This window comes from Talaromyces rugulosus, chromosome IV (genome assembly GCF_013368755.1).
Source record: "Talaromyces rugulosus chromosome IV, complete sequence".
Lineage (NCBI taxonomy): Eukaryota > Fungi > Ascomycota > Eurotiomycetes > Eurotiales > Trichocomaceae > Talaromyces > Talaromyces rugulosus.
In genome coordinates, this window is record NC_049564.1 from 344,675 (window position 1) to 371,123 (window position 26,449).

Genomic DNA, 26,449 nt, shown 5'->3' on the forward strand with positions numbered 1-26,449 from the left:
AATTATCTCGCCCCCCCTATTCCCAATACGGGACATCCCCTGCAGTAACCCCAGCATCCCATGTGCGCCTGCAGACTCAGGGACGATCCTGAGAAGCCCTGCGGAGTATAGAATCTTGAACGCAATGCTGCCTCTTTTGCTATATTGCCAATTCGACCCAGATCATGCGGTATATTAGTACAATGTTGTAGCCTGGCGATCCCTGGTGGTGGACCGAGCTTTGCGCAGTGGCACTGGACTCTGCTCTGGAGGCATACGTAGCACACTACGGGAAGTAGTGGGACTTTTAAATGAGGATCTCAGGCAGTGGTCGTGGTACGGTTTATGTACTGCTTATTTATTCCTAATCAGGCTTAGCGCATCCTGGTTGTATAATACTATAACTGCTCTGTGCGCGCCTAACCGTTAACGGCATAGCGGCTAGAGACAGCGGTGGCCCAGTTGGCTACCGCTATTCCTCCCTTTTGTATAGCCAAAAAATACAATTATTGTAAATACATTGTATGCCTGCCACCGTACAGTGAATAGATAAGTACCCTACCATAGCCCGTAATAAGCAATGACCCCCTCTGCTACGGTGCCTTCCAGTAGCCTGGCTATCGGCAATTCGACACGAACACTCGGTAGCATGAATTTGAGACAATTTAACGCACTCTTGCGCAGAGTCCGTGCTACTGGGTCAATTCACTTCTAGTGCACTTGCTACAGCCTATCACCCGGTGGCCTGACGCATGTCTTGGCCCGAGATTTGCAAATGAATGCGCACAGGTAATCTCGCGGTTTTTAACGGCGGTGTGCGCTAGCACGGATTGGGTTGAAATCAACAGATCGACCGGCTCGAAAATGGTTTCGCGGCTTCTCAGGATTCGGGCGTAATAATAACCCAGTATTCCGTATTGATTACCCCGTATATACACAGTTCGGTACCAACCCTTTTCTTTCCGAGAAATGATGTAATATCCAACTTGTTCTGTGATTGGAGGAGCCTATATGAATGCAATAATAATCCTCATTTTAACTTGTCCATTCACAGCCAATCATCACCATAACTTTGATTATTGCTGCCTGGATAGCAAGGCAGCAATTCTCAGCAGATCGTCGGGCATTAACACAAATTGGCCGAGGAAGGTTACTCATGTGCTGTCCGGTCAGCCACCTGGTGTAATAATGGCAAGTATACACGTATTCTGTACTCCCATGGTTACGGAGTATGTTAGACGAGATGACGACGCGGCTGCGTCGTCATCTTATATAAGATTTCTGGATAAGGATTCGCTTTCTTATAGCGTCCCCATCCTTGCTGGCTTCAAGAGTCCGAGCTGAGTAACTACTTGACACCTTATTGCCAAGTGAGTCCACGAATAATCGGATGGGGCAGCCAATTAACAACAACTACCAAAGAGTAAAGGGAAATGATTAAGAACAAAATTAGATCTCGGGGGCTCATTACCTTCTAATCTACTGATAAGAAGAGTTGAGAGTTATTAAATCAAAGAAAGTGATCTTGCCGCGAAAAGATAAGAGGGTGAGCATGAAGAAGGTTAATGGTGTGAGCACCGATACGGCAGGTGTTGTACATTGTTGGTGGCTCTTGTAAACAGGACTAAGCACCTGCTGCTTCTATCACTAGTCGACTCTATAAACCAATTGGACGAAAATTGCGATTGAATGCAGCCGTACCAAGCTTGCTTATTCTTGTTTACACCATTTATACAATGCCTATGTCGATGATACAAAATAATACCCGAATATACAGTAATAAATTCCGAGCTTTTTTCAGCTTGCCAGCGGGAAATGTACCGTGCCACATGAGTTACTATAATATAAAATAACCCCCACGTTTCGCTGGTCTTTACTCTAGTTATTGACGAAGAGTGCCCAATTAATAATTCTGAGTATTCTGCTTTTTGACTAGCAAGTGCAAATGCTCTCGACATAGCTGCATAATGATATGGCCCTAATGGCTCACTGTGCACAATCACAAATCCCAGTTTGGCTGTTGGCCGGAGTAAGCCCTATCATGAAGAGCCAACTCATAGCTACATAGGCTATTCTCTAGTAGTTTGAACCTAAGTATGGAGTACGCCCTTCATTTTCTACACATCTGCTTTTTCGAGATCTTACTATGTAACTAACATGGAACATGAGCTATTTGGCAACTGTAGGATTTTGGCATAGGCTGGAGCAAAAATGACCTCTCTTCATTTCCAGACCCCGGCTACCCTAAAAGATATGTGGAGTAAAAAGAATTCATCTTTTATATTTTGACTTGGATTTTAAATTTATGCTATAATGCATCACAAGGAGATGTAAGGAGGGGTGCAAGATGCTTCAGCAGGTCATGAGCTCCAAGTTTGACAACTTTTCTCTCTCTTAGCCGAAGGTTTCTTTTTTGGCTTGTAAGTTGGTTTATTCTTAGAGTATAAGGGACCTCATAACTTAATGCAATATGAGGTTGAACGTGAGATCAATAATGGCTTAGCTTGTGGAGGTTTTGTGAATCATCCCACTAACAATAATGTAGATGGAGGTACTTCAATGGAATTTCTATGGTCCATGTCTGCAAATAGATCAAAACAATGATTTTTATATCCTAAATTACATAAAAGGCGTCAGAATTCTGACCTCAAAACTGGCATAATGTCTAAAGTACAATTCATAGCTGGGAAAAAAAAGAAAAAGATTATATACTTCGAAAGAGGTGGATCCACACGCTATTCCCGATATAGCGACAACAGCTTTTGCCTAAGGCACCAATAAATGACTAAGCAGCTTAGCTTTTTGGGTCGCCAATCATCGGCTCACAATAACGGCGAAGACCCACTATGCGCCAAGCCCGTCTTGACCGAATTAATTTTTTTTTTCTTCGTATCGCATCGCAAAACTCGTGATATCTGATAACCTTCACGCAGACAAAATGGTGACAGCTACAGGTCCACTGACCACAAAGGTGGCGTCAGGGACACCCTATCAACTTGAAAACAACCAGGTACATCCAGGAAATTCAGTCCCTCGAAAGAATTGTTCACTAATCGCTTTCATCTTCAGGTGACCCGAGCCTCAACCGCACTGTTGAAATTTATCAAATCGCAGCAAAAGGAAAAGGAGGAAACATCAACGAAGAAGACACTTATTGGAGATAACGATGATGCTTCCGACAACGAAGACAGTCCTGCTGTCAATGAACCGGTCTGGCTTGTTGTGACAACCAAGAAGCATGTGGCTGACAAGAACCGTTTGAAACCCGGCACAATCACCATTCCACACTCTCTCAATTCGTCGCCTTCTCTAAGCATATGTGTCATCACTGCCGATCCGCAGCGTGCGGTCAAGGAAATCGTTGCTGATCCTACGTTTCCCTCCACCCTCTCGTCTCGCATCACCAAAGTCATTGGTTTCACAAAGCTGAGACAGCGTTATAAGAGCTTTGAGAGCCGACGCCAGCTACTCGCCGAGCACGATGTATTCCTGGCTGATGACCGGATCATCACACGACTGGTCGAGACTCTGGGCAAGATTTTCTACAAGTCTAGCAAACGGCCCATTCCCATTCGCATAGAACAGATTGACAAGGTGGACGGCAAAAGAGTGAAGAAGGACGCCAAGAAGAAAATCTCGAAAGACGAGCGCAATGCCACGTTCGCATCACCAATAGTGGTCGCAAAGGAAATCGAGAAGGCGCTCAACTCGGCCGCCGTTCACCTTGCCCCTGCTGCTACAACAGCTCTGCGCATCGGATCTAGCGGCATGACGCCCCAGCAGCTGACCGAGAACGTGGGAGCTGTGGTAAATGGGCTGACAGAGAAATTCATTACCAAAGGCTGGCGAAATGTGAAAGCAATTCACATAAAGGGCCCCACTACGATGGCCATGCCCATTTGGCTTGCGAGTGAATTATGGGTCGACGAGACTGATGTCTTGGAAAATGTCGAAAACGAGTCGAAGCAGATTGAGGATGGCAAGGCCGACAAGAAGAGAAAGACTTCGGAAGAGGAAGAAACCACCCAGAAGGTCTCCAAGAAAAGCAAGAAGTCGAAAGGTGCAGATGACAATGAAGATTCTGCAAGGAAAGAGAAGCTTCGCAAGCAAAAAGCTCGAGCTCTTGAGGACCAATAGACAGGACTTTTCTTGATATTTGCATGGCTTATGCGGCGTACAAAAGAACTTGTGTGTATTTGGGAGTTTATTTTTTATGAAATGTCATTTGTTACACTGATGCCGACTGTCTCCTGTATTCTGTATTCGCTGTGCTTTTATATATAACCCTAATTGCTGCTTCACTATTAATATTGTTATTCCACTGTAAGCCGGAAAAATCCCTGGTCCGGCGATCAAAGTCAGAATCAGATAGCCGAAACCGCCCGACAATAGCCACGGCGGGACCCACTGCAGTTCTCATACCCGAGACCGCTTCTCACGACATCATCAGCACCTGGTGTTGTGTCGCTAGCCAGCTCACTGATATTACTTCCTTCGGTCGTTCGTCGGCATTTTAATAATCTGTCGCCACAATCATGATTTCAATCGCAAGGCCGTCGGTCTTGCGAGTTGCGCGATCGCAACTTTGTGCGTCACGACCGAGCTTCGACGCCCGGTTATCGGCCCTCACACGCCTACTGTCTACGCTCGCGGTACTCGAGCAACGCGATGGCAAGCTTCAGCCATCGTCCCTCTCTGCAATTGCGGCAGCACAGAAACTTGGAGGATCGGTTACGGGATTCGTTGCCGGTAGCGGCGTCAAGGGAACTTCTGCGGCTGAAGCAGCCAAGATCAAGGGCGTGGAGAAGATTCTCGTTGTAGAGAACGAGGCCTACGAGAAAGTATGCCTACCTTATGAAAGCCAACTTTTCCGAATCTCTAGCTTATTCACTTTGCGCATATAGTCCCTACCCGAGAATTACGCCCCTCTACTCGTCGAGAACGTCAAGAATGGAGGATTCTCCCATGTTATTGCGGGACATTCAGCATTTGGCAAAAATGTTTTGCCCCGAGTCGCTGCTTTACTCGACGTCCAGCAGGTTTCCGATATCACTGATATCGAAAGCGAAGATAGTACGTGGGACCGCAAGCAAACACTAAACGACTAATTGCGCGACTAACATGGAACAGCCTTTGTTCGACCCATCTACGCCGGTAACGCCATCCTTACAGTCCAATCGCAAGACCCAATCAAAGTCCTTACTGTGCGAGGCACCGCCTTCCAAGGCGTTGAAACCGAAGGTGGTTCGGCAGAGATCGTTGACGGCTCAGATCCCAAGGCAGAGTCTACTACAGAATGGGTCTCCGAGGACCTGGCCAAGTCAGACCGTCCCGATCTAGGAACCGCATCCCGTGTCGTTTCTGGTGGCCGAGGATTGAAGTCGAAGGAGGAATTCGACCGAGTTATGGTTCCATTGGCTGACGCCCTCGGCGCTGCAATTGGTGCCTCTCGCGCTGCCGTCGACAGTGGATACGCTGACAACAGTCTCCAAGTTGGCCAGACCGGAAAGAACGTTGCTCCTCAGCTGTATCTTGCTGCTGGTATCTCGGGGGCCATTCAACATTTGGCTGGTATGAAGGATAGCAAGGTCATTGCCGCCATTAACAAGGACCCCGATGCTCCAATCTTCCAGGTGGCCGATGTCGGATTGGTGGGAGATTTGTTTGAGAAAGTTCCGGAGTTGACGGAAAAATTAAAGAAATAGATGATGTATTTTATATTTACCATGAATATAGTGAGCAACAAGACCTGACTTCCTCCAGGGAAAAGACAGTGTGACGTTAAATGAACATTTAGAACAAACAAGAACTCCCTTATATACCGATGCAAAACAAAAGAAAAATACAGGTTCAACTGTTATCACTTAATAGTTGACAATAATACAACATTTGAATACCCGAGCTTGGGTGTGTCCACGTGTAGACATAATGCGGCTCATTCGAAGCCAAATTTCTCGATTGACAACTTCTCAACGTCTTCTCCTTTCTGACTATTCTCTTCATCTTTCCTGGCCAGTTCTTCTTCTAAGAAGGCCTTGTCACTCACAGTCATTGGAAACGAAGTTGTAAGAGGCGAGTCTTTTAGAATGCGGGGTTTTTGGGCTTTTGAAACAACCATAGCCCACACTATGAAGCAAACAGACAGGGTGATCTGCAGGCCCAGAGGAAATAAAAAGTGCCACCGAACAACAACGAATTCCGTAAGAATTTCAGCTTGCCCTTGCACAGGAGAGCCAGTTGACCGAAGCCTGTTAACTGTGAGTAATGACTTCGCTTATATGGACTTTGGAGAAACAAACCAATTAGTCATGCCCTTCGCCACGTTGCTCATCATGGCCTCGAGGGCCTGATGCATTTGTGTATCTCTTTTTGCAGCCACGTTTCCGTTAATTTTGGGGTTGTGGTACAGCACGTTTCCAGTGGCGAAGCTGAACGGCGTCATGTACGACATGCCGGCATAGGTATTATTGTTGTATTTTCCTTCTAACGAGGACATCATCATCTGGCCTAGAATATCGTCTACCACAACATAGCTGTAGTCGTGCCCGTTCAAAGTGAAGATACGGTTATATTCCGTAGTGTAGTGATAGCCATCAGGACTGGACTCAAAGAACTCAATGTCTGTGACATAGTCAAGAGTCGAAGTCACGTTCGTACTGGTCGTCCCGTTGGTCGTGGAGACGGTGAATTCTTGTGCACAGAGATAGAATAAAGTCTCGACAGCATGTGCATGCTGGAGATATAGACTTGTATCTGGCAAGCCACCAAGGTAACTGCTCCAAGACGAATCTGACGAGTCCAGGTAAATAGTGTGGACTGCATTGAGAGCGTTCTCCGCGAAAACATTACGGTCAAATGAGAAGACTCCCTCCCATGTGGCGTTTGAGTTGAGCCAGACATTCGACGTATTCGTGAGAATACCACTACCGAAATAGTCGAGATAAATGGTAGGCGAGAGTGCTGCATAGGAGTAGTTGCTGCAGATATCGGGACCCCAGGTCCGCGAGTCCCATTTGTCTTCTACTTGCTGGTAGCACCACTTTTGCGGTGTAACCATCGTGTAGAGTCTATCTGTAATATCGTGACTTTTCGAGCAAACTGCGAGAGAGCCAAAGGATGGATATTTGCAGTTTCCCGTGGTGCATTCGGGTGCATCGTATTCATAAGTGGCATCCGGACGAGTGTACATCGCGTTCATCATCATGGCTAGTGCATCGTTGACATTATGACTATTGTCATCTATGTGGATAGCCAAAATGTTAGCTTCTTGGATTTCCACAAAGGATAAGTCATATATGAAATGCAACCACATACTCTTGTCGTTTACTGCTTGAAGCACGGCAGCATTGCCTGCGCCAGGGGCATATCTTAAGTCATGAGAGAGCACGGCCAGCGTGACCATCGATATGGTAGCAGATGTCACCAAGAAGAAAACGGCTAACAAAACGACGAGTCTGTGTTTGGATTAGATCTCTCCTCTTCGTCGGGCTTGATGGAGTACGAACCTTCTCTTCACACTGAAAAGCAGTACAATGATCCCCCATAAACCTTTATTGGTAGCATTGAATTTGTCAAAATCTGTCAGTGAACGAGATCGACCAAAAACCCAGTTCCACTGCATTTGCGTGACACCTTGGATAGCTGGCTGAAGGAAGCATGTCTGACTGATGGCTGTTAAAAACGCGAGAAGAGCGGCCAGGCTGCTCCCCAGGGGGAAGATAGGGCTGGGCTGTTGATCGTAACGGCTCAAAATGACAATAATGATGAGAAAGGCAGTGATGCTGATAACCGAAGAAATGACCTCGGTGGACCAGCCTCGAGGGAAGACTTCTAAAGAAGGACTTTGGATGTCACGCCATTGCAGCGTGCTCCACCTTGTCCTTTTCATTCCTTTAATATTGTGTATATTATCTTGGGAGTCAGAATTTCCGTATGGATATGCAAATGGCGTTTTGATCATTCCCGAGGAATCAACGGTATCACGGCTCGAGGTTCGAGGGTAGTCAGGTGAAAAGAAGGCAGGTCGCTCTAATAGGTATACTTGATCATTCATCTCGAAACAAAGCAACAATAAAATTGGATCAAACGAAGGATTCCCATAAACCGCTCATGTTGTAAAGAATTTAAAAAGACACCACTTTTTAAGGGAGCCGGCTTGCCGCCATGATATAGACGACTCCGGCGTTGATCCGGACTGCCAGTACCGCCGTACTAAACATGATCCCTGTCTCTCGAAGAAGTTGCTCTAGCCAGATGTTCTCATCGTCGGCGCGAGAGACATCTGGTCAGCAAATGTGCCGGGGTTCCAGCTAATGAGATGGCCGCAAAGGCATGCGCCGGATACGTGCAGCGGTAAGTGGAGGAGGCACCTGCAGCAGCGACCTAGGAATTAGGGCAATGTTCATGTAAGTGCCAAATTTAGAATTCGCCAATCAGTCGAGGTGATTATCGTTTCCGAGACAGGAGGCTCAGTGGCGGGGGTGTGCGTGATGGTGAGGGCGACTCAATGCATTATGCCGGCCGGATGTGCTTCACCCGCTCCCGGCCAATCACCGCCGAGCTGTAAGCGCCGACAGGAGATCGCGGCGTTTCGTTTCCAGCAGGGATACGAGAGTCTAGACAAAGAAAAATAGGATCGTCGAGACTCTGAAAAATGAGTAATGGTACTAACTTCCTTTTCCGTCGCAATGTAACCCCCCTAGATGCCATCAGGGCGCGTAGAAGTTAGGCTAGGGCATGGCTGCTTAGGGCTTTCGAGTGCTTCTTTGCGAATGCCGGAAGAATAGAAATTCCATGTAGTATCTTTTTTTGGATGTCGAGTAGTGGGCTTGTTCTTTAATTAGATCATGCTAACATAATGAGTATAGTGGCCTTCAACGCCCCCCCGCCTTCGATTTATAGAGCACATTAAAGCGGTTATGCACTAAAAAAGCCTTTCACACATTTTCCCACTCGTATTGTAAAAGAATGTTAATAGAATAGCACTTGTGGTTAGCCAGTGTATACTATTAGAAATAACCCTAAGAGGCGGGGGGTTAAAGTTGTTATTCCGTAGACCCGTCCGGAACATGGCAACCAAATCCATCAGTTTTGAACATGAACTATAACTTCCTCTCGCGCTCGAGAAGTAGCTAGTCTTGCATATCTCTGTTACTGATTTTAGACTGATGGTTACCTCAATACCAGGGTCTCAGACCTATATCACCTGCTGGACTTGGTCCATTTCATACACACTATCGACAATAGGCTTCATCTTTCCTTCTTCAATGAAGGTGGCTAGTTTTTGCAGACTTTATCTTCCCATGTTTGCGGAATGAAATATCATAATGCAAATATTCAAAGTAAATTTCATGAGATACGCCTTGCTTTTCTTACCTCGTTAGCTCCTAGGTCTTTAACAAGCTCCTCGTTGGCGCCAGAGCATCTTCCTACGACGTGCCCTTCGTCTGCTGCAATAGCTCGAGCTATCTACACACAAGGGGGCCAGTGCCCCCCGGGGTGCCCCTACGAGGAGGACTCGATCGCGGCGATTCAAATTGGTGACCATGAATTTCATAGCAGTAACTCCGCAGGCTCCAATCCCTTCAGCCCTTCCAACGAGACGTTGTGAGGCTTGAGCATAATGGCACCGGTAGGTAAGATAATGTACTTTGCAAGAACAACGTTGTACTTCAACAAGACACCGACCCAAAGCTACCAAAGACTTTGTCGCTCGTGTTGGCGCTTGGAGGATGACACCGGAAAATTGTTTTTCGCTATCCATGACTTGCTGGTAAAATGGGAATTTGTGTCATGAGGGTTGCCCACCTTAGTCGATATCCCTGCAAAGGCTGATGTCAATATTAACATTTGAAATCATCAACTATGTAACTTATATAGTTGCAGAGTCTTGGTGCCCAAACGAAGATAAATTAGGAGTCAACTCGACGATCCAAATAACACTGTAAACGAGTCATTCCGGTCCCATAACGCAGTATCACAGACAGAAGTACTGATAGTCTTCCGGGTTGACGTTGACAGTGCAATCAATAACAATAAATGCGGGCGGAGAGAATTGCTGGGCGGCGCGGCCGAGAAGGGAAACCAGCCCACTTTGGTCGCACCTGCCGCCGCAGAGCTGCCTTTGTCTTTTTTTTTCTGCCTTCTTCTTCCTTTTCGTTTACTTTATTTTTCTTTCACCATCAGGATCAAAAGTGCCTCTATCCACAATCGAACGCAATCCTTTTCCTTCTTATTCAATGTGGCGTCCAGCGTGGATCTGGCATTCCTGTTCCCGCTCGATAAGAGAACCGCATCTCCGCTAAACCTGCAATCTGCCACAGCGCCACTGCCAAACGTCCCTCCATGTATAGCTAAGCACAGGCTATGGATCAACAGAGGAAACGTATGTCTGATCTTCCCGCAAGCTGCCAAGTTTTGCTTCTAACAGACCTTTTGTGTTTTTAGGGGAGCTCCGCGGATTAAATGATCGGGCGTGGGCTGGTGAAGAGGGTATGATCTAAAGTCCTTTGCGCCTAAGAATCCCATCGGGTCCTAACACTGTCTTGCTTCACGTCACAGGCTTTTTCGCCGTCAAAAGTCCCCTCGATTCATCGTTGAAGAAGAACACCGCATTTATCAAGCGTCTCCGCACCGGCATAACGGCTTCTGCGCCCTCCACGTTTATCACCGACATCCGTACCCTGTCACTTCACAAATACCTTTCCGAAATTATTTCGGCGTGCTATGAGGGTCTGTCCAAGCTGAAGTCTCCCGGGGAAGTGGCTGCTGGGGTGGAGATTGTGAGCGCCTTGCACCAGAGATTCGGGCCAAACGAATTCACAAAGCAAATTGGGTGGTTGTTGGGTCGTGGGTTGAGTTCGCCGGATAAGTCGCAGCTCAAGGCTCTCAGCCAGGAAGTTCGTGAGCGTGAGGAAAAGGAACGATTGTCGCGACACCGCGTCCTTCTTAGGGTGGTGACCGAGCTATGGCTGGTGGGATTTCTAAAAACTCTGGATGACATAGAACGACCGGACGATATCGGCGCCAAGGGGAAAGATGGCGGTTCAGCTGCCGCAGGGAAAACCGCTGACGGGCCGTCGAAGACAAGGGCAGCAGGCAAAGGGGATCAAGACAAGGAGGCCGATCCGTTTCCTTTGGAGGTATTGAAAGATCTCTTAGGTTACGATAGGGAGCACGTCAATCTCCCACTTGCCGTTCTTTTTGTCAAGACCTTTAGCTGGGATATCCTAGGTGTCAGGTCGATTGAGGAAGGTCGCAAAACCGTTGATGCAGACGGTGCTACCGCTACGGCCGAGGATAACGAAGCAGCGGCCGAGGAAACAGCTGCGAAACCAGACTCATCCATCGGGTCCCCGTTGATATCGGAGAAATTGCAGTTGCGCTTTAAGAATATCCTTACACGGTACTTGGAGGATGTAAAAGCTCATGTGGCTCGCGATCAAAAGGCTTTAGCCGCGCAGAACCGGCGAAATGCAGAAGCTTATGTCAAGAGCGGAGAGATTTTCGAGGATCGGCAAGCAAACTTTGAAAAGCAGTCTAAGACTCATGAAAAGATGATTTCTAATACTCAAATAATGTGTGAGGCTCTTGGGGTGGAAATGCCAGCCTTGGCCGACAAGGAGGCTGCCGATGCTTCAGCCAGCGGAGGAATTGGCCTTGTTAAGACCGCCGAGTATCTTCGTGGACAAGGTGATGGAGCAGGTATCTGGGAAGATGAAGAGGAGCGTCGGTTTTATGAAAACCTTGCCGACCTCAAGGGAAAGGTGCCAGCCGTGCTTTTGGAAGATGGCAAGAAAAAGAAGGGAGAGGCCGATGAGCAAGGTAAAGGACAAAATACTACGGAGAAGGCGGAGTTACCTGTACCGGAAACGAAACCATCTGTTGAAGCGGATAACGAGTCCATGGCAGTCGTGAACAAGACCGTCGGCGCACAAGTTGATGCCCTTCTTGTCAAACTTCCTGACCTTCAAAACAAGGACCAGGTGGATCAACTTGCACTGGATTTTTGCTTTTTGAACTCAAAGGCTTCTAGGAACCGCTTGATCAAGGCCATGCAAGATATACCAAAGGGCCGGACCGATCTTCTGCCCCTATATTCACGCTTGGTTGCTACTCTCGGACAGCACATGCCCGACGTCCCGCAAGGACTGATTACGTACTTGGACGAAGAGTTCAGAAGTCTTCAGCGTCGCAAACAAAAGGAGTTTCTGGGGCAAGTCCGTATGGTCAATATACGATACCTGGCGGAATTGACCAAATTTGGCGTTGTTCCTGAGCATGTCATCTTTCACTGTCTCAAGGTTTGCCTGGATGACTTTTCTCGCACCAACATCGAAATCATGGGCAATCTCCTTGAGAATTGTGGCCGCTATCTGTTGCGTAACCCTGAATCATCTCCCCGGATGGCATCATTCCTCGAAACCCTGGGCCGCAAGAAGACTGCCACCCATCTCGGTCAGCAAGAACGTATGATCATTGAAAACGCCATGTACTACGTGGACCCTCCCGAGCGGCCTGCTATCCGACAGAAGGAGCGTACGCCAATGGAGTTATATATCCGGAAGCTGATTTACCTGGATATGAACAAGCGCAACTACACCAAGGTTTTGAAGGCCATTCGGAAACTCCACTGGGAAGAGCAAGAGGTAGGAAGGACTTGGTTGTTATTACAAAGGGTGCTGGCATTGACACTGAACTAGGTTGTTAGTATACTCGAACGTGTCTTTAGCAGACCGAGCAAGGTGAAGTATGGCAACGTCCACTTGTTGGCAATACTTGCGAGCGCGTTGTACCGTTATCATCAAGAATTCATCATTGGGATAGTGGACAACGTGCTGGAGTCGATTACGTTGGGACTGGAGCAGAACGACTTCAAGTTCAACCAGAAACGTGTCGCAGAAGTGAAATATCTTGGGGAATTGTACAATTACAAGATGATTGATTCTCCAGTGGTTTTTGACGCTCTTTATCGGATTGTTGTCTTCGGACATGGTATGCTTGACGGGACGCCATATTTTTTAAATAAATGTTTACTAACCATTTATCTAGAAAATGGAACACCGACGCCCGGAAAGATCAATATACTCGACATGCCAGATGACTTCTTCCGTATCCGTCTTGTTTGCACCGTGCTCGATACCTGCGGAGTTTGCTTTGACCGCGGGTCCGCAAAGAAGAAGTTGGATTTTTTCCTCACCTTTTTCCAGGTATATAACATATGGCGAGAATGACTTCAATTGCTGACAACGAGGTAGTTCTACATACTGACCAAGGACCCAATACCGATGGATGTCGACTTTCTTATCCAGGACACATATGCCTTGGTTCGTCCCCAATGGAAGATTGCCACTGATCTTGAGGAAGCTGGTCAATTGTTCAGCGAAGCGATTGCGCAAAACTACAAGGCCCAGGATGGCGATAGACCTGCAGAGGCGGATGAAGACGAGATAGAGAGCGTTTCTTCTGATGGCAATGGTGATGAAGGCCTCGAGGAGGACGGCATGCCCGATGCCGAAGACATGCAGTCTTCAGCAGATGAAGCCGATCATTCTCCTAATCACGAGGAGCGCGATTTTGAATCCGAGGAAGAACAAATTTTTGTATCTCGTCAGGAAGAAGAGCGGGACCCGGAAGTGGAGGCAGAATTCGACCGTGCATTCGAGAAGATGATGACCGAGAGCATTGAAGGCCGCAGGTTTGAGCGAAAGGCCATGTTCGATGTACCGCTCCCTATGCGGCCGTCTCGTCGCGAGGCCGGGGGAGGTGACGAAATTCCGGTCGAGGAGCCCAAGCCTTCGAATACCATGGCATTTTCCTTGATGACCAAGAAGGGCAATCGGCAGCAGGTCCGACTCACGACGTGTTTCTTTTTGCTGATAACTTGTGCTGATCATATGTGTAGACACGTACTATTGAGTTGCCGTCCGATTCTAGCTTTGCAGTGGCGATGAAAAGTCAACAACAAGCGGACCGTGAAGAACAACAACGCATCAAGAACCTTGTCCTCAGCTATGACCCAGGAGATGCTGAACAAACCGATGGTGAAGACGCCCTTTCTTCTGTTACCCAGGAACCCTTTTCTATTCAGAGGAACCCAAATACAAAGGCCAAAGCTAAGAATTCTAAAGGTTTCGAGAAACGGACGACGCAGACCAGGATGGAAAAACCGAGTCGAGCCCAATTCCGCGCACGGCGACTTCAGCTTAGCGATGTTGACTGGTATGCTATTTAGTATCCTAATGTTGTGAGTTTTTATTGATCTTTAAATAGGACTTGAAACTTGAAAGTGATTGGTCAGTCCATGTCGATACAAAGGGTAATCGGAAGAACCCCTCTATGCATACGCCATACACGCTCTCGCCGCGAACAAATACGAATCCATTGCGAACCTTGCAGTTGCATTGGACTCATGTATATTGTAAAAGCCGGGCTACCCTCCGTGACGCAGAATACAAGCGGAGGATGTAGAAAGAGGAGAAGACCGGAAGGGTGGTTACAGAATGCAGGTCGATAAACACGCACATTCTCTTTCTTTGATTATTTGTCTGCACCAGAGTGAACATGTAGCATTAGTTACTGCAGCTAACAGAATGATTAAAGCTGGTTCAGATTGGGTTTGATATCCGTTTCATTTAAAAAAATTCAAAGAATAACGAGTAATGATAGAGGATTTGATATTATACAGTTCTATGTTCCAATTTTTTGGTTTCTACTAGGTTCTTTTTGTGGCTGTTTTTTTTTTTTTGGCTCTCCCCTGTTTCCCTGATTTTAATCCGGTTATGGTACACGTTCAGAATACAGATGGGATGCAAATTCACAAATGAAAGTCGTCAGCAGGAATTGAAGTTGATATAAGTCACGAGCGTCGATTGATGGTGGTTGGCAAGATTGAGAAGAAAAAAAATCATTTCTCAGTCGTCTTGTCCTCTTCACTTGCATGCCACGCCCTCGGAACCAGGTTCTCTTCCTCCCGAGCGGCCTGCTGAGAATGCTCGTTTGCTTTGTGAATTTCCTCGACCTCGGCGCGTTTCTCGGCTTGGTTGAGGCTGGCGCTAGCCGGGTCGTTTGTGTAGACTGGTTGTTGCTGTTGCTGTTGCTGTTCTGATTCTTGGGTAGCCTGGTCTTGTTTGTCGCGCTGGGCGATTTGGTCGGTCAGTTGTTCGTCGACTTCTTCTTCGTCGAGTTCGCTGCCGTAGATTTCAGGGTGTAGGCGGAAGCAATCTTGCATGCCCCTGTGTTATATATATATATATATGTTAGCAGACTGTTCTTGGAGGGGAAATAAGAAAAGTGATGACAGACTTGAACTTTTCAATGCAGTCCATTCCCTTGGGCTCCTCGGTGGAATACACGAAACAGCTAAAGGCCGCCTTGAAGTCTTCACCACACGGTCCGTGTGCCATGCCGCCCAGGCAGGGACAGTCCCAGTTGATCTCGCCGGTCTCTGGGTTGAAGGCGCCTTCGGTACCAGCCTGCGACTCGAGATCGCTTAGTCCACCTGATTCTCCATCGCCGGGCTGCTCGGGCTGCACGTCAACCGAGTCTTGCTGCTGTGGCTGGGAGGCGGCCGATTTCTTGTCATCGCGAACATTCAACGCCAAAGCGTCAGTCGACTCCTCCAGCTGCGAACGCAGAGAGAAAGTCGGCTGGTCGGCAAACACGCTCGAGGTGTTGTAAAAGTAGATGGCACCGCCGGCCAGACCAAGGCGCACGAGTCTGTTCCTCCAGCTGCGTTGCTTTTGCGATGGGGGAGGTGGTACGACCGGGTTTCCGCCGGAGCTGGCAAAGCGTCTTTGCAGGGCGATACGACTCGACGACGATGACGAGGAGGAAGAGGCGGTATACGTGGTGTTGTTGGCGGAGCGTAGCAGTGAAGCTGTTCGCCTGGCGGTTGTTTGTCGCAACATGGTTTTTTTTTCCTACACAAGAAAAGTGCCAAAACGCACGAAGAGCAGAGCAAAAGTGGAAAAATAAAAAAAAGAGACGGAATATCAAGAGAAGGGAAGAGCTCCCTGCGTGGCAGGGAATTCAATTGCTTGGTGCGAAAGGGTGTGGAATTGAAGGAGGTTGATTATTGTTCTGGTGATTATTATTAATTGTTGTCGGCGATGATGACTGGAAGCGGACGGAACCGGAGTTGGTCTTGGCTCGACTATGGCTCCCTTTTCCGCTGCCATTGGTACTGATACACCTCAGGAACGGGGAATGGCTGTTATTAACTGCAGAGGTTTGGGTAGTAAATTACTGGCTGCTAATCAAATAGTCCAGTTTACAGATTAGGGACAATGCCTGGTTTATGGCTGCGTTTGCGTTTGAAGGGGTGACCATTAGTAACTACGTATATACGCTCGGACGAAGACATCAAAATGCCAGTCCCTCCCCCTCAACTGCCAGGATGGTGCTTTTCTCCGTTTGAACACGTATGCTGTCGCAAAAAGGACCAGACTGAGCCACTGTCTGACAAGTGAAACCCACCTCGCTGTCGATTCTTGTATCGGCCGGTGCGTTGACAACAACACGACGCAGGCCGATCGTACAGGCGCGTACATGCGTACATGCGCATGTACATACAAGCAGCTGGCCCGGCACAATCGGCGCCACTTGCTGCCAGCGTTGAGCCTGTGAATCCTTGCCATAGGGCTGAGCAAACGGTTGGTGTAACTGTGGACGGGCGGATGCATACGATGGGATGGCGGCCGGGCTCACGTCGTTCGGCGGCTAGTTACTCATTGCGTGGAGGACCGTGTCGTGCCGACGAGGGGGATCGAGTGGTTTAGCGAAGAGTGCGCGAGGAGAAGATGGCATTGTTTTGTCCGTGAGAGTTGGCGAAGTCAACGTCGAGATAGAAAAACAGCTGGAGGAGGAACCCACATGGTGGGCTGTGATTGGCCGCCAAGAGAATTAGCGTAGGACCTTGTCAGCGTTGGCTTGTTTATTTTTTTTATATTTTTTTTCTACTGTTTTATTTACCCTTTTATTATCTTCTCGTCTTATTATTAATGTTACATATGTTGTGTTTATTTTAATTCCCCCATGCCAATGGATATGCAGCAGCAAAGGCACGACACAGGCCACAGGACAGGAACGCGCAATCAGGCCAGCCGAACCATGGCAGATGCCACATTCCAGGGCCACAGGCCAATGTCTCATGCATTTCAACGTCTCTCCCTGTACGGACTGCTGCATTGGCGCTGCACCGTTACACGTCATCTTGTTAGCTGTGGTCTGCGATTTCACTGCCATCCAATGGACTGAGATGCAGAGACTCGCTCTTGTCGAGCATTTATGCCATGAGACCGGCCACACAAAGAACAGGACGTGGAGGCCCATAGTTACGGCCATCCATAGTTGACTAGATAATACGCAGTGGTAAATAACAACAATAATAATGGCCATTCAACAGTAATAACTATCTACGTCCTACTATTCAAGCCAGAGGTCCCGTGACCGGCCGCGCTGCCATTGGCGGGCAGGCCGGGTGATTGTGGGGCGCCCCCTTTCGCAGCACGCAGAGACGGCAGGAGAGACAGACACAGGCCTCCTGAGTCTGTTTCTGTTCCTGTTTCTGCCTCTGCCATCCCCTTCTTGCTGCCCTCCTCGCCCCCGTACCCTTTTTTTTAATCCGCGTGTTTGCTGTCGTTTCCAGGCAATTCGTTTGCTTGCTTCACCGGCCGAGTCCTCTCTTCGCGGTGCCCTTATTTTAATTTTTATTTCCCCTGGACGCTCGTTTTTTTTGCCTGTCCGAATCCAGCCCTCCATCCACGGTAAGATTTCCCCCCCCCAAACACCACAGTTTCGCTCTCCGGTCCCAATCCCAGCGAAGAACAGACCTCGTCTGGAAGCATCCTGCAATTCCCCCCCGTTGAGCAAGCCAAAGCCAAGTCGAGTCATCGTTGCTGACGAGCAGGAGCGATTCAGGAGTTTCTTTCCTCAGCAAACGCCGTGCCAGCTGTTGCTCCTTCCCCTCGCCCGCGCAACCCTCGTTTAGTCTCGTCGAAAAGGAACTTCCTCCACAATGGGTAAGCTTGCAGCAATTCTGTTCCTCTCTCTCTCGCTTCGTTTCGTTGTTTGCCGCTTTTGCCTCTCCTTTTGCCTTGCCCCGGACCTCGTTGCCGAATACACAATCAAATAAGATTTGCGGCGGTGTGATTGGAGAACACCATGAGCGGTTCCAGGTATCGCGTGGTCGACATCCAGTTCCGTGACAGCCTCGACCGGAGGAGCCTCCGTCTGTCTCGCTTAGACTTTCGCAACTCAGTCTCAACCAGCTCCTTGTCACAGTCACAGACTTCCATGCCTCCGACTCTACCTTCTCCATCTTTACTATCCAGCGGCAGCGACATGGACGAGTTTGATTATACTAATTGGGATATAGCTACCGCTACCGCCAATGGCTCCGCCACGGCGCTCCCAGAGAAGGCTACTTCCCCCGTCCCCAGCAACTCCAGCAAGGCCACCTCGCCTTTTGTTGAAAGAAGCAACCCGATGGGTGGTGCTACCAATCCCCAGACCGTCACCTCCAAGGACCCCAAAGCCGCTGCCCAGGCTGCTTCAGACATGCGCAACGTGGTCCGCCGCAAGTTGACTGGATACGTTGGCTTTGCCAACCTGCCCAACCAGTGGCACCGCAAGAGTGTTCGCAAGGGTTTCAACTTCAACGTTATGGTTGTTGGTAAGTTGTTGCGTACCGTCATATTAACTTCCACATCGAGGCTGACCTTGCTCTCTAGGTGAATCTGGCCTCGGAAAGTCGACCTTGATCAACACTCTGTTCAACACCTCGCTCTACCCCCCCAAGGAACGCACGGGTCCCAGTGCCGACATCATCCCCAAGACCGTCTCGATCCAATCCATCAGCGCCGACATTGAGGAGAACGGAGTCCGTCTCCGCCTGACCGTCGTCGACACTCCTGGCTTCGGAGACTTTGTCAACAACGATGACTCGTGGAGACCCATTGTCGAGAATATCGAGCAACGCTTCGATGCCTACCTCGAGGCTGAGAACAAGGTCAACCGCATGAACATTGTTGACAACCGTGTTCACGCCTGCGTTTACTTTATCCAGCCCACCGGTCACTCCCTCAAGCCCCTCGACATTGAGGTCATGCGCCGCCTGCACACCAAGGTCAACTTGATCCCTGTCATTGCCAAGGCCGACACTCTGACCGACGAGGAGATTGCCCAATTCAAGCAAAGAGTATGTGTTTATGGATTTTCGGTGAAGCCGGACGAGCCGCTAATAATTGTCTACTCTAGATCCTTGCCGACATTCAGTACCACTCTATTCAGATCTTCGAAGGTCCTCGCTACGAGCTTGACGACGAAGAGACCATCGCCGAGAACCAGGAGATCATGTCCAAGGTTCCCTTTGCCGTTGTCGGTGCAAATGCTGAAGTGTCCAGCCCCGATGGACGCAAGGTCCGTGGCCGTCGCTACCCCTGGGGTGTGATTGAGGTCGACAACGAGGAACACTGCGACTTTGTCAAGCTGCGCCAGATGCTGATCCGCACCCACATGGAGGAGCTCAAGGAGCACACCAACAACAGCTTGTACGAGAACTACCGCTCTGACAAGCTCACCCAAATGGGTGTCGCCCAGGACCCGAGCGTCTTCAAGGAGGTCAACCCGGCCGTCAAACAGGAGGAGGAACGCGCCCTGCACGAGCAGAAACTTGCCAAGATGGAGACGGAAATGAAGATGGTCTTCGAGCAAAAGGTCCGCGAAAAGGAAAGCAAGCTGAAACAGAGCGAGGACGAACTGTATGCTCGTCACCGCGAGATGAAGGAGCAACTAGAGCGGCAGAGACAAGAGCTCGAAGACAAGAAAGTTCGGTTCGAGAGTGGACGGCCTATCGAAGAGAAAGGCAAGCGGAAAGGATTCTCGCTCCGCTAGAAACCGGGCGTGGTGAACGTGGGCAAAGGCTGCCACACCAAAATGCGACGACCTAACTAATGGCGTGAATTATTTTTATGGAGGAAAGCCGGCTACTGAGACTTTGCTCTTCTCGATTGTTTCTTGGCCAACTCGCTCGTTGCACACTTTCCTTACTAGTCTTTTTTTCCCTCTCTCTTTTTTTTTTTTAAACACTCATTCACCTCTCCTATTTCCGCTACCGACTTCCCGGTCGTGACTGCTTGATATCGGGCCAACCGAAGAAGAAGAAAAAAAAAGAACATCCTTTATTTGTCACAAAGAAGAATTTTAATACAGGGTGTGTGTGTGTGTGCCATGTGCCAGGAGACGAACTGGGATTTCCGACCTTATCGAGGCCTGTATTGGACGTGGGTTGGATTTTCTATTTTCTATTGGAGATGCTTTACAGGCGCGAGCATGCTTCAGTATTTGTTTCTCTGTTTTTTTTTGAAGCCTGCTGAATTCACCCGATGTCCAATCTCTGTTTTATCCTTCTTGTCATGTACTTTTTCTTCCTTTTCCATGTTCTTTTTTTGGCCCACGTTATACCTCTCCTCCGCCGTCTCTCCGGTCTACATTACTACTTGTGTTTTTAGGTGATCCGCGCGTTATTCTACTTGATTTGTTTTTCTTCTCTCTTTTTCTCTGGGAGCTGTAATGTCGTAGACGGGCGACGACATCAGGCGAGGTCCTGCATGTGTCGTGCTCGTCGAATGTATTGAGCGTCCGAAGTATTAATGATATTGTCACATTCTTAGTAAATGAGAGTAGGCGTAATTCGTCCTGATCCGTCGATCGAACGTCATGGCCAGAGTGGGTCTGGGGAGCTTGCCTGGCCAATCAGCAGCTCGGCCGGCCCGGGGCTGAGCCAAGCACCTTATTACATCTTGCTATCGCCAAACCGACCAACCTCCCACATTGTCACAAAGAGACTGACTGACGACCGACTGCAACCCCCCTCCGACCGACCGATCTAGCTTGCCCGACTCTCTGCTGCCTGCTTCCTCGCCTGTCTCTTCTGCATTGTCGCTTGCTTCTTCTGTTCTTTTTGCTCTCCGACCCAGTTGTGCGTAATGGCTCCTCCACCGCCGGCTACTCTGCCTCTGGCCGACAGAATCAAGACCCTGGCCCAGACTTTACAGTTGGTCGCCCTTTATCCTAAGAAAGCCTTTTGACTGCAATTGCTAATTTCTCCCGTCTCTAGGTTTGGATGGTTTGTCGGGTACGTTCGCACTCTTCACCGCACCTTTAGAGTCGGGTCAACCGTGGCCGGATTGAACAACAACCAGCTTCGTGGGAAAGAACACCTTTACGGAACAAATGCATTGCTGACATGATTATTATTATTCTTCTTGTAGCCATCTGACCCTGCTTCTGACCGTCTTCCGATACGGCCTTTCCTATATTACCTTCAACTACTACTCCCGCTGGGCCAAAATCTCCTATCGTCTGGCTTTTATATCTGCCGCGGCCACATATGGCATTGTGGTGTACAAGCAATACATTGCTCGAGGAAAGTTGACTGGCTCGCCTCTGCAAATTGCAGTCAAGCTGCTTGGTGATGAAAATGTTCAGTACCTCGGTAAGTTTTTTTGCCAGCTGTTTTCCCCCCTTCCGGCCTGTGACTCATGACATGATAGGAATGGCTCTCGTCTGGCTCTACTCCCGACAGATCCCTCTAGCACTTTTGCCATTCAGCGTGTACTCCATCTTCCACGTGGCCACATATACTCGCACCTACCTGCTGCCTACGCTACAGCCGGTTCCACAGGCAGCTGCCGGTGCGGCGTCTCCCGGCTCGCCTCGCCCAGCTGCCAAACAGTCCCCGCTCGCAGAAAGCATTGGCAAGTTTGTCAAGCAATACTACGATGCTAGCATGTACCTTGTTGCTTCGCTGGAGCTGAGCCTTCTCTTCCGACTGGTGTTCTCGGCGCTCACCTTCTCCAAGGGTAGCTGGCTCTTGCTTGTCATCTACCTGGCTTTCTTCCGTGCTCGCTACTCGCAGAGCTCTTTTGTCCAGAGTGCGGTGGCCCGATTCACTGCTCGCGCCGACACTTTGGTCTCGCACCAGAGCACGCCTCCCCAGATTCGCCAAGGCTGGGACGCCTTCAAGGGAATCGTCGGCCAGGCCTACGAGTCCACCGATGCGAAGCGCTACCTCGGCGGCGGCGGTGCGGCAAAGAAGCCCCAGTAAATGCAGAATATCATAACCACGAGGTTGGCAGCTTCAGTCAAGGATGCATGCAACAGCAATTGCATGCCAACGCAACCTCTTGCGGCTCACGCATAACGAGTATATGTCACGGTGAATGACTTTTTTCAAACTTTTGGCCGTAGTAACACGGCATGGAGAGAGATTGGTGGGAGGAGGAAGACGGACAGAGAGGATAACTTGCAAGGGGTTTGCATGAGAGAATTCGACAGCTCTATTTTTACGGGATGGCTATTGTAGAATCAGTCGTCTACTGTGTCAAAACAAGGAAGGGTCTGAGCCTGCTGCACTTGCTTTTTTTTTTCTTTTTTTTATTTATTCTTCCGTCGCGTGTTCCTGTTTGTTGATGTTGTTGTTGTTGTTGTTGTTGTTGTTGTGCTTTGGTATTTGTACAGGAGGATTCCTCAAGTATTATTTTGAATACGATACGTACGAAGCAGTGCAGTATGACTTTAATTAATGTAAGGTACTTGGTCAGGGCGGTGGCGCGCGGAGAAAAAGCATCCGCCGACCGGGCCCGAAACCAAAAGAAAAAAAAAAGTCTCTCGGGGATCGCGTGCGACAAAAGATCATTTAACCCCGATTGCCCGACTATAGACTGTTCTTGTTTGTCCTTTTCGAACTTGCCATGACGAGGCTTCCTTTTTAATTACTGTTTTTTTTTTCCCCTTAGATTTTTGTCTCTCGTTCGTTGCAGTCAGACGCTGGTCCGGACTCGCCGGCGCCGCAACCTCATCACAAGTCCACACCACACACGATCGTGATAATTACACACAGACACTAGCCAGGCTAGTTGACAGGTCGACTTTTCCCTTTTGTTTTCTCTTGGATATGAGCCTCGACTCGTCAGCGCAGGCTTCGACTTCGACTTCGACCTCGACCTTTTACTCGACGAGCGACCGCTCAACTTCCGCATCATCTCTTCGTGATCGCCATGTGTCGCAATTAAAACACCACTCAGAAGGCGTTTTGCCGGCAGGAAACCCTGCTTTTCTGGGCAAGGGGGAGATGTCGACACACAAGATGGACGAGTCTCTGAGCGACGAGCACTCAAGCCGTCCTCGGTATATACATGTACGCTTGGGCATTTTTCTTCTCATTGATATACCGTCATACTGATATCTTTCTGAATCAAGGCAATGCTTGCCGGCGGCATTGGAGGCTCGTCGGGGGACATGCTCATGCACTCCCTCGACACCGTCAAGACTCGACAGCAGGGCGATCCGCACATGCCCCCGAAATACACGTCGACGTCCGCCTCGTATCTCAAGATCTTCCGCGAAGAAGGGTTTCGTCGGGGACTATATAGCGGTGTCACGCCGGCGCTATGGGGCTCGTTTCCCGGCACGGTCATTTTCTTTGGCACGTACGAGTGGTCGAAGAGGAATATGCTGGATCATGGGATTAATCCGACCATTTCATATCTGTCTGCCGGTGGGGTCTCCTCCTTCCTTTCTGTTTCTCTAGGGGTGTAGTTGCTGACTAGTCATATAGGCTTCGTTGCCGACTTGGCCGCGTCGATCGTCTACGTGCCCTCGGAAGTCCTCAAGACGCGATTGCAGCTCCAGGGACGATACAACAATCCATACGTCAAATCAAGCTACAACTACCGATCAACCACCGACGCCCTCCGCACGATCGTGCGCACCGAAGGCTTCGGCGCCATGTTCTCCGGCTACAAGGCCACCATCTTCCGCGACCTCCCGTTCTCGGCATTGCAGTTCGCATTCTACGAGCAAGAGCAGACGTGGGCGAAAGAGTGGGTTGGGTCGCGCGATATTGGGCTTCCGCTGGAGATCCTTACGGCGACTACGGCTGGAGGTATGGCCGGAGTGATGACCTGTCCGCTCGACGTGGTCAAGACGAGGATTCAGACACAGCAGAACCCAGAGACACAAAAACCGCCATCATCATCACCATCAACAACAACCACAACAACAACAACACCGACAGCCGCAGCAGATCATGCTGCTTCCTCCAAAGACACTCGACCGCACTCACATCATCATAACCCTAATAACACAACCTCGACCTTGAAAGCCCATTCGCGGCCAATCTCCACTTCGTCGCCGTCGACATCCACCGTGCAGCCCGGCGCGCCGATCCTGAACACATCGTCTATCTTTACAGGGCTGCGACTGCTCTACCACACCGAGGGCCTGGCCGGGTGGTTTCGCGGCGTGGGACCGCGCGCCGTCTGGACCAGCGTGCAGAGCGGCACCATGCTGGTCATGTACCAGTACTTGCTGAAGCAGATGGAACTGTGGCAGCACGCAGAGGAGCTGGATCCGCTGTAGCCGGATGCGCTGGTGTTTTGTTGCATTTGGTCGCAACGTACGCAAATAGAGGCAGCATGCTTTTGGCGTTTTGGGGAGGCTGGACACGCACATAGAGTTTGTATAGTAGCTGTACCATAGACGAGATCTTAATAATTACTACTCCATACCCCGTACTCGCGCAATACCCAGTACAGCACCAGCGACAGCCAATGATGGCCTGAAAAAAAGAGCACATTCCCCGCTAACTCGCAAGGGCAACGATCTCTGTGATCAGCTACGACGGAAAAGCGAGAGGCTGGGCTGCGGCGCCGGGAGGAAAAACACGCTAGGGCGGCGCATGTAAACACTCTCTCGCCCCGGCCCCACGAGCTCTTTCTTTCTTTCTTCTTTTGCTTCACACTACTTGCTCTGGCTACTTCACCCCTCCCTGGTCTGCCCTCTATACACACGCTTGCTTGTCGTATATACTGCTTCTTGCATTGCTGCCGCATGGTCCTCGCGATTTAATCGTCCCCTTGCACTCCACCCCATTACCACCACCGCCGTCATCATGTCGACCGCGCCGTACCTGCGCAACCTGCGCAAAGCCGAGCTGACCGAGCTCGCCGAGGTCTCTGACCTGAAAGAGTACGTCTTTTGCACACGGACCTGGACAGGAAGAAGAAAAAAAAATTAACGTATAACTGATTGTTGGTTTTAGCTACGCCGATTTGAAAAAAGCCGAGCTCGAGACTGCGTTGGACAGCCACTTGCGCGCCAACAGCTCCATCTTCTCCGGCGAGAAGCGCCTGGCCGATTACTACAAACGCCTTGCCCAGCCTGCACGCGTTTCGTCGCCAGTGAAGAAGGAGCCCAAGGCCGAGACGTCTTCTATTGCCTCTGAAGAGAAGAAATTCACGCGCCGGCGGAAGCCCTCTGCTGAAGTGTACGTTTTTGGTCGAATCCCGACGCGTCGCGTCGGCATCGAACTGAAGAATTCATACTGACATACAACAGAGACGAGACCGAACCCGAAAAGACGACGACCCCCTCGGCGCCTGTCGTGGCTGCGCGCACCCCAGCGCGGTTGGCGCGGTCGCCGCTGTCGTTTGCCAGCTCGCTGCCGCCGTCGCCTGCCGTCGTCACGGATGCCATTGACCGCCAGACCACCATTGTTCGCGAGAAGGTGTCTGACGCATGGACCAAGTCGGGCATTACAGAGCGCTCCGACGCTCTCCGAAGCGCCCTCAGCAGTGTCAAGTCGATCGAGACCATCATCGTCGTTCTAGAGCTGATTAGCCTCTCGCGCGAGCTCGTCCCTCTGCGTTACTTGACGACCTTCCCAGCCGTCGACTCGATCGCCACGCCCGAGTTTTCGGTCAAGGTGCCCGATCTGTTTGTTCTCATCACCGGCGCTTTCTGGGCGCCATTCCTCCTCTGGGCCCTGACCAGTCTGGTCTTGCCGCTGACTGCGGCCTACTTCTTCAACCTGAGCCTCCGCGCGCAGACTAGCCACTCGTACAGCACTCGGCGTGCCTCTGCTGTCGCTAGTCCTGCGACTTTTGACCCGTTGGTTTACAACATTGCCAAGGCGCTGGTTTCGTACCTCGTGTACGCAAACCACTTTACGTTCTGGGAGACCTTTAGCCACTTTTCCCTCGAGAGGGTCAATGTCTCTATTCCCGGACAATGGCCCGGTCTTGTGACCGGCTCTGCTATCGGCATTCTCACCAGTCTGTACGAGGCCATCTTGAAGAAGTGATTCGGTAGACGAGTTGAGTTACCTCTGCAGGGCGGAATCTGGGGTGTAATCCCAGCTGGAAAGACGAACCCTTTAGCTACAGTTAGCTTAGCTAGCTGTCTTTGATGTCAGCTCTTGTTTTGTTACGCTTTAATGTTTTGTTATTCTTGACTTGTGCTTGAATTCTCACCTTGTTTCCTCGCTTTATTCTTGCATGTTTCGGGCGCGGCGTCTTGGATTATGCTTGTCTTTCTTGACGACGAACGAACGAATGCACATGATGAATGCGGAGTTTCAACGGGATTCGGCTTTTTTTTCTTTTCTTTTTGCTTTTCAGTCCACCTG

General features: G+C 49.7%; 9 protein-coding genes across 9 annotated transcripts; 7 read left to right on the forward strand and 2 right to left on the reverse strand.

Annotated features, from left to right (window-relative positions):
• Positions 1–2,917: 2,917 nt before the first annotated feature.
• Positions 2,918–4,116, forward strand: TRUGW13939_06903 (uncharacterized protein; the record flags this gene model as incomplete). Its single annotated transcript, XM_035490045.1, has 2 exons — positions 2,918–2,989; positions 3,049–4,116. 2 exons carry the CDS (start codon positions 2,918–2,920, stop codon positions 4,114–4,116), a joined length of 1,140 nt encoding a protein of 379 aa, XP_035345938.1.
• A 398-nt stretch (positions 4,117–4,514) lies between these two features.
• Positions 4,515–5,684, forward strand: TRUGW13939_06904 (uncharacterized protein; the record flags this gene model as incomplete). Its single annotated transcript, XM_035490046.1, has 3 exons — positions 4,515–4,820; positions 4,884–5,052; positions 5,110–5,684. The coding sequence occupies 3 exons, from the start codon at positions 4,515–4,517 to the stop codon at positions 5,682–5,684; spliced, it is 1,050 nt and encodes a 349-aa protein (XP_035345939.1).
• A 230-nt stretch (positions 5,685–5,914) lies between these two features.
• TRUGW13939_06905 (uncharacterized protein) lies at positions 5,915–7,867 on the reverse strand (the record flags this gene model as incomplete). The annotated part of the gene is made up of 4 exons (XM_035490047.1): positions 5,915–6,227; positions 6,279–7,218; positions 7,294–7,433; positions 7,485–7,867. The coding sequence occupies 4 exons, from the start codon at positions 7,865–7,867 to the stop codon at positions 5,915–5,917; spliced, it is 1,776 nt and encodes a 591-aa protein (XP_035345940.1).
• A 2,477-nt stretch (positions 7,868–10,344) lies between these two features.
• Positions 10,345–14,257, forward strand: TRUGW13939_06906 (uncharacterized protein; the record flags this gene model as incomplete). The annotated part of the gene is made up of 8 exons (XM_035490048.1): positions 10,345–10,363; positions 10,426–10,470; positions 10,540–12,626; positions 12,681–12,972; positions 13,030–13,187; positions 13,236–13,826; positions 13,883–14,199; positions 14,251–14,257. The coding sequence occupies 8 exons, from the start codon at positions 10,345–10,347 to the stop codon at positions 14,255–14,257; spliced, it is 3,516 nt and encodes a 1,171-aa protein (XP_035345941.1).
• Positions 14,258–14,884: 627 nt separating this feature from the next.
• Positions 14,885–15,887, reverse strand: TRUGW13939_06907 (uncharacterized protein; the record flags this gene model as incomplete). The annotated part of the gene is made up of 2 exons (XM_035490049.1): positions 14,885–15,212; positions 15,283–15,887. 2 exons carry the CDS (start codon positions 15,885–15,887, stop codon positions 14,885–14,887), a joined length of 933 nt encoding a protein of 310 aa, XP_035345942.1.
• A 2,254-nt stretch (positions 15,888–18,141) lies between these two features.
• TRUGW13939_06908 (uncharacterized protein) lies at positions 18,142–19,872 on the forward strand (the record flags this gene model as incomplete). The annotated part of the gene is made up of 3 exons (XM_035490050.1): positions 18,142–18,652; positions 18,711–19,177; positions 19,237–19,872. The coding sequence occupies 3 exons, from the start codon at positions 18,142–18,144 to the stop codon at positions 19,870–19,872; spliced, it is 1,614 nt and encodes a 537-aa protein (XP_035345943.1).
• A 1,094-nt stretch (positions 19,873–20,966) lies between these two features.
• On the forward strand, positions 20,967–22,087 carry TRUGW13939_06909 (uncharacterized protein; the record flags this gene model as incomplete). Its single annotated transcript, XM_035490051.1, has 4 exons — positions 20,967–21,034; positions 21,098–21,115; positions 21,252–21,475; positions 21,534–22,087. The coding sequence occupies 4 exons, from the start codon at positions 20,967–20,969 to the stop codon at positions 22,085–22,087; spliced, it is 864 nt and encodes a 287-aa protein (XP_035345944.1).
• Positions 22,088–22,936: 849 nt separating this feature from the next.
• Positions 22,937–24,402, forward strand: TRUGW13939_06910 (uncharacterized protein; the record flags this gene model as incomplete). Its single annotated transcript, XM_035490052.1, has 3 exons — positions 22,937–23,179; positions 23,242–23,539; positions 23,600–24,402. The coding sequence occupies 3 exons, from the start codon at positions 22,937–22,939 to the stop codon at positions 24,400–24,402; spliced, it is 1,344 nt and encodes a 447-aa protein (XP_035345945.1).
• A 532-nt stretch (positions 24,403–24,934) lies between these two features.
• On the forward strand, positions 24,935–26,125 carry TRUGW13939_06911 (uncharacterized protein; the record flags this gene model as incomplete). The annotated part of the gene is made up of 3 exons (XM_035490053.1): positions 24,935–25,011; positions 25,085–25,309; positions 25,381–26,125. 3 exons carry the CDS (start codon positions 24,935–24,937, stop codon positions 26,123–26,125), a joined length of 1,047 nt encoding a protein of 348 aa, XP_035345946.1.
• Between the last annotated feature and the right edge of the window lie 324 nt (positions 26,126–26,449).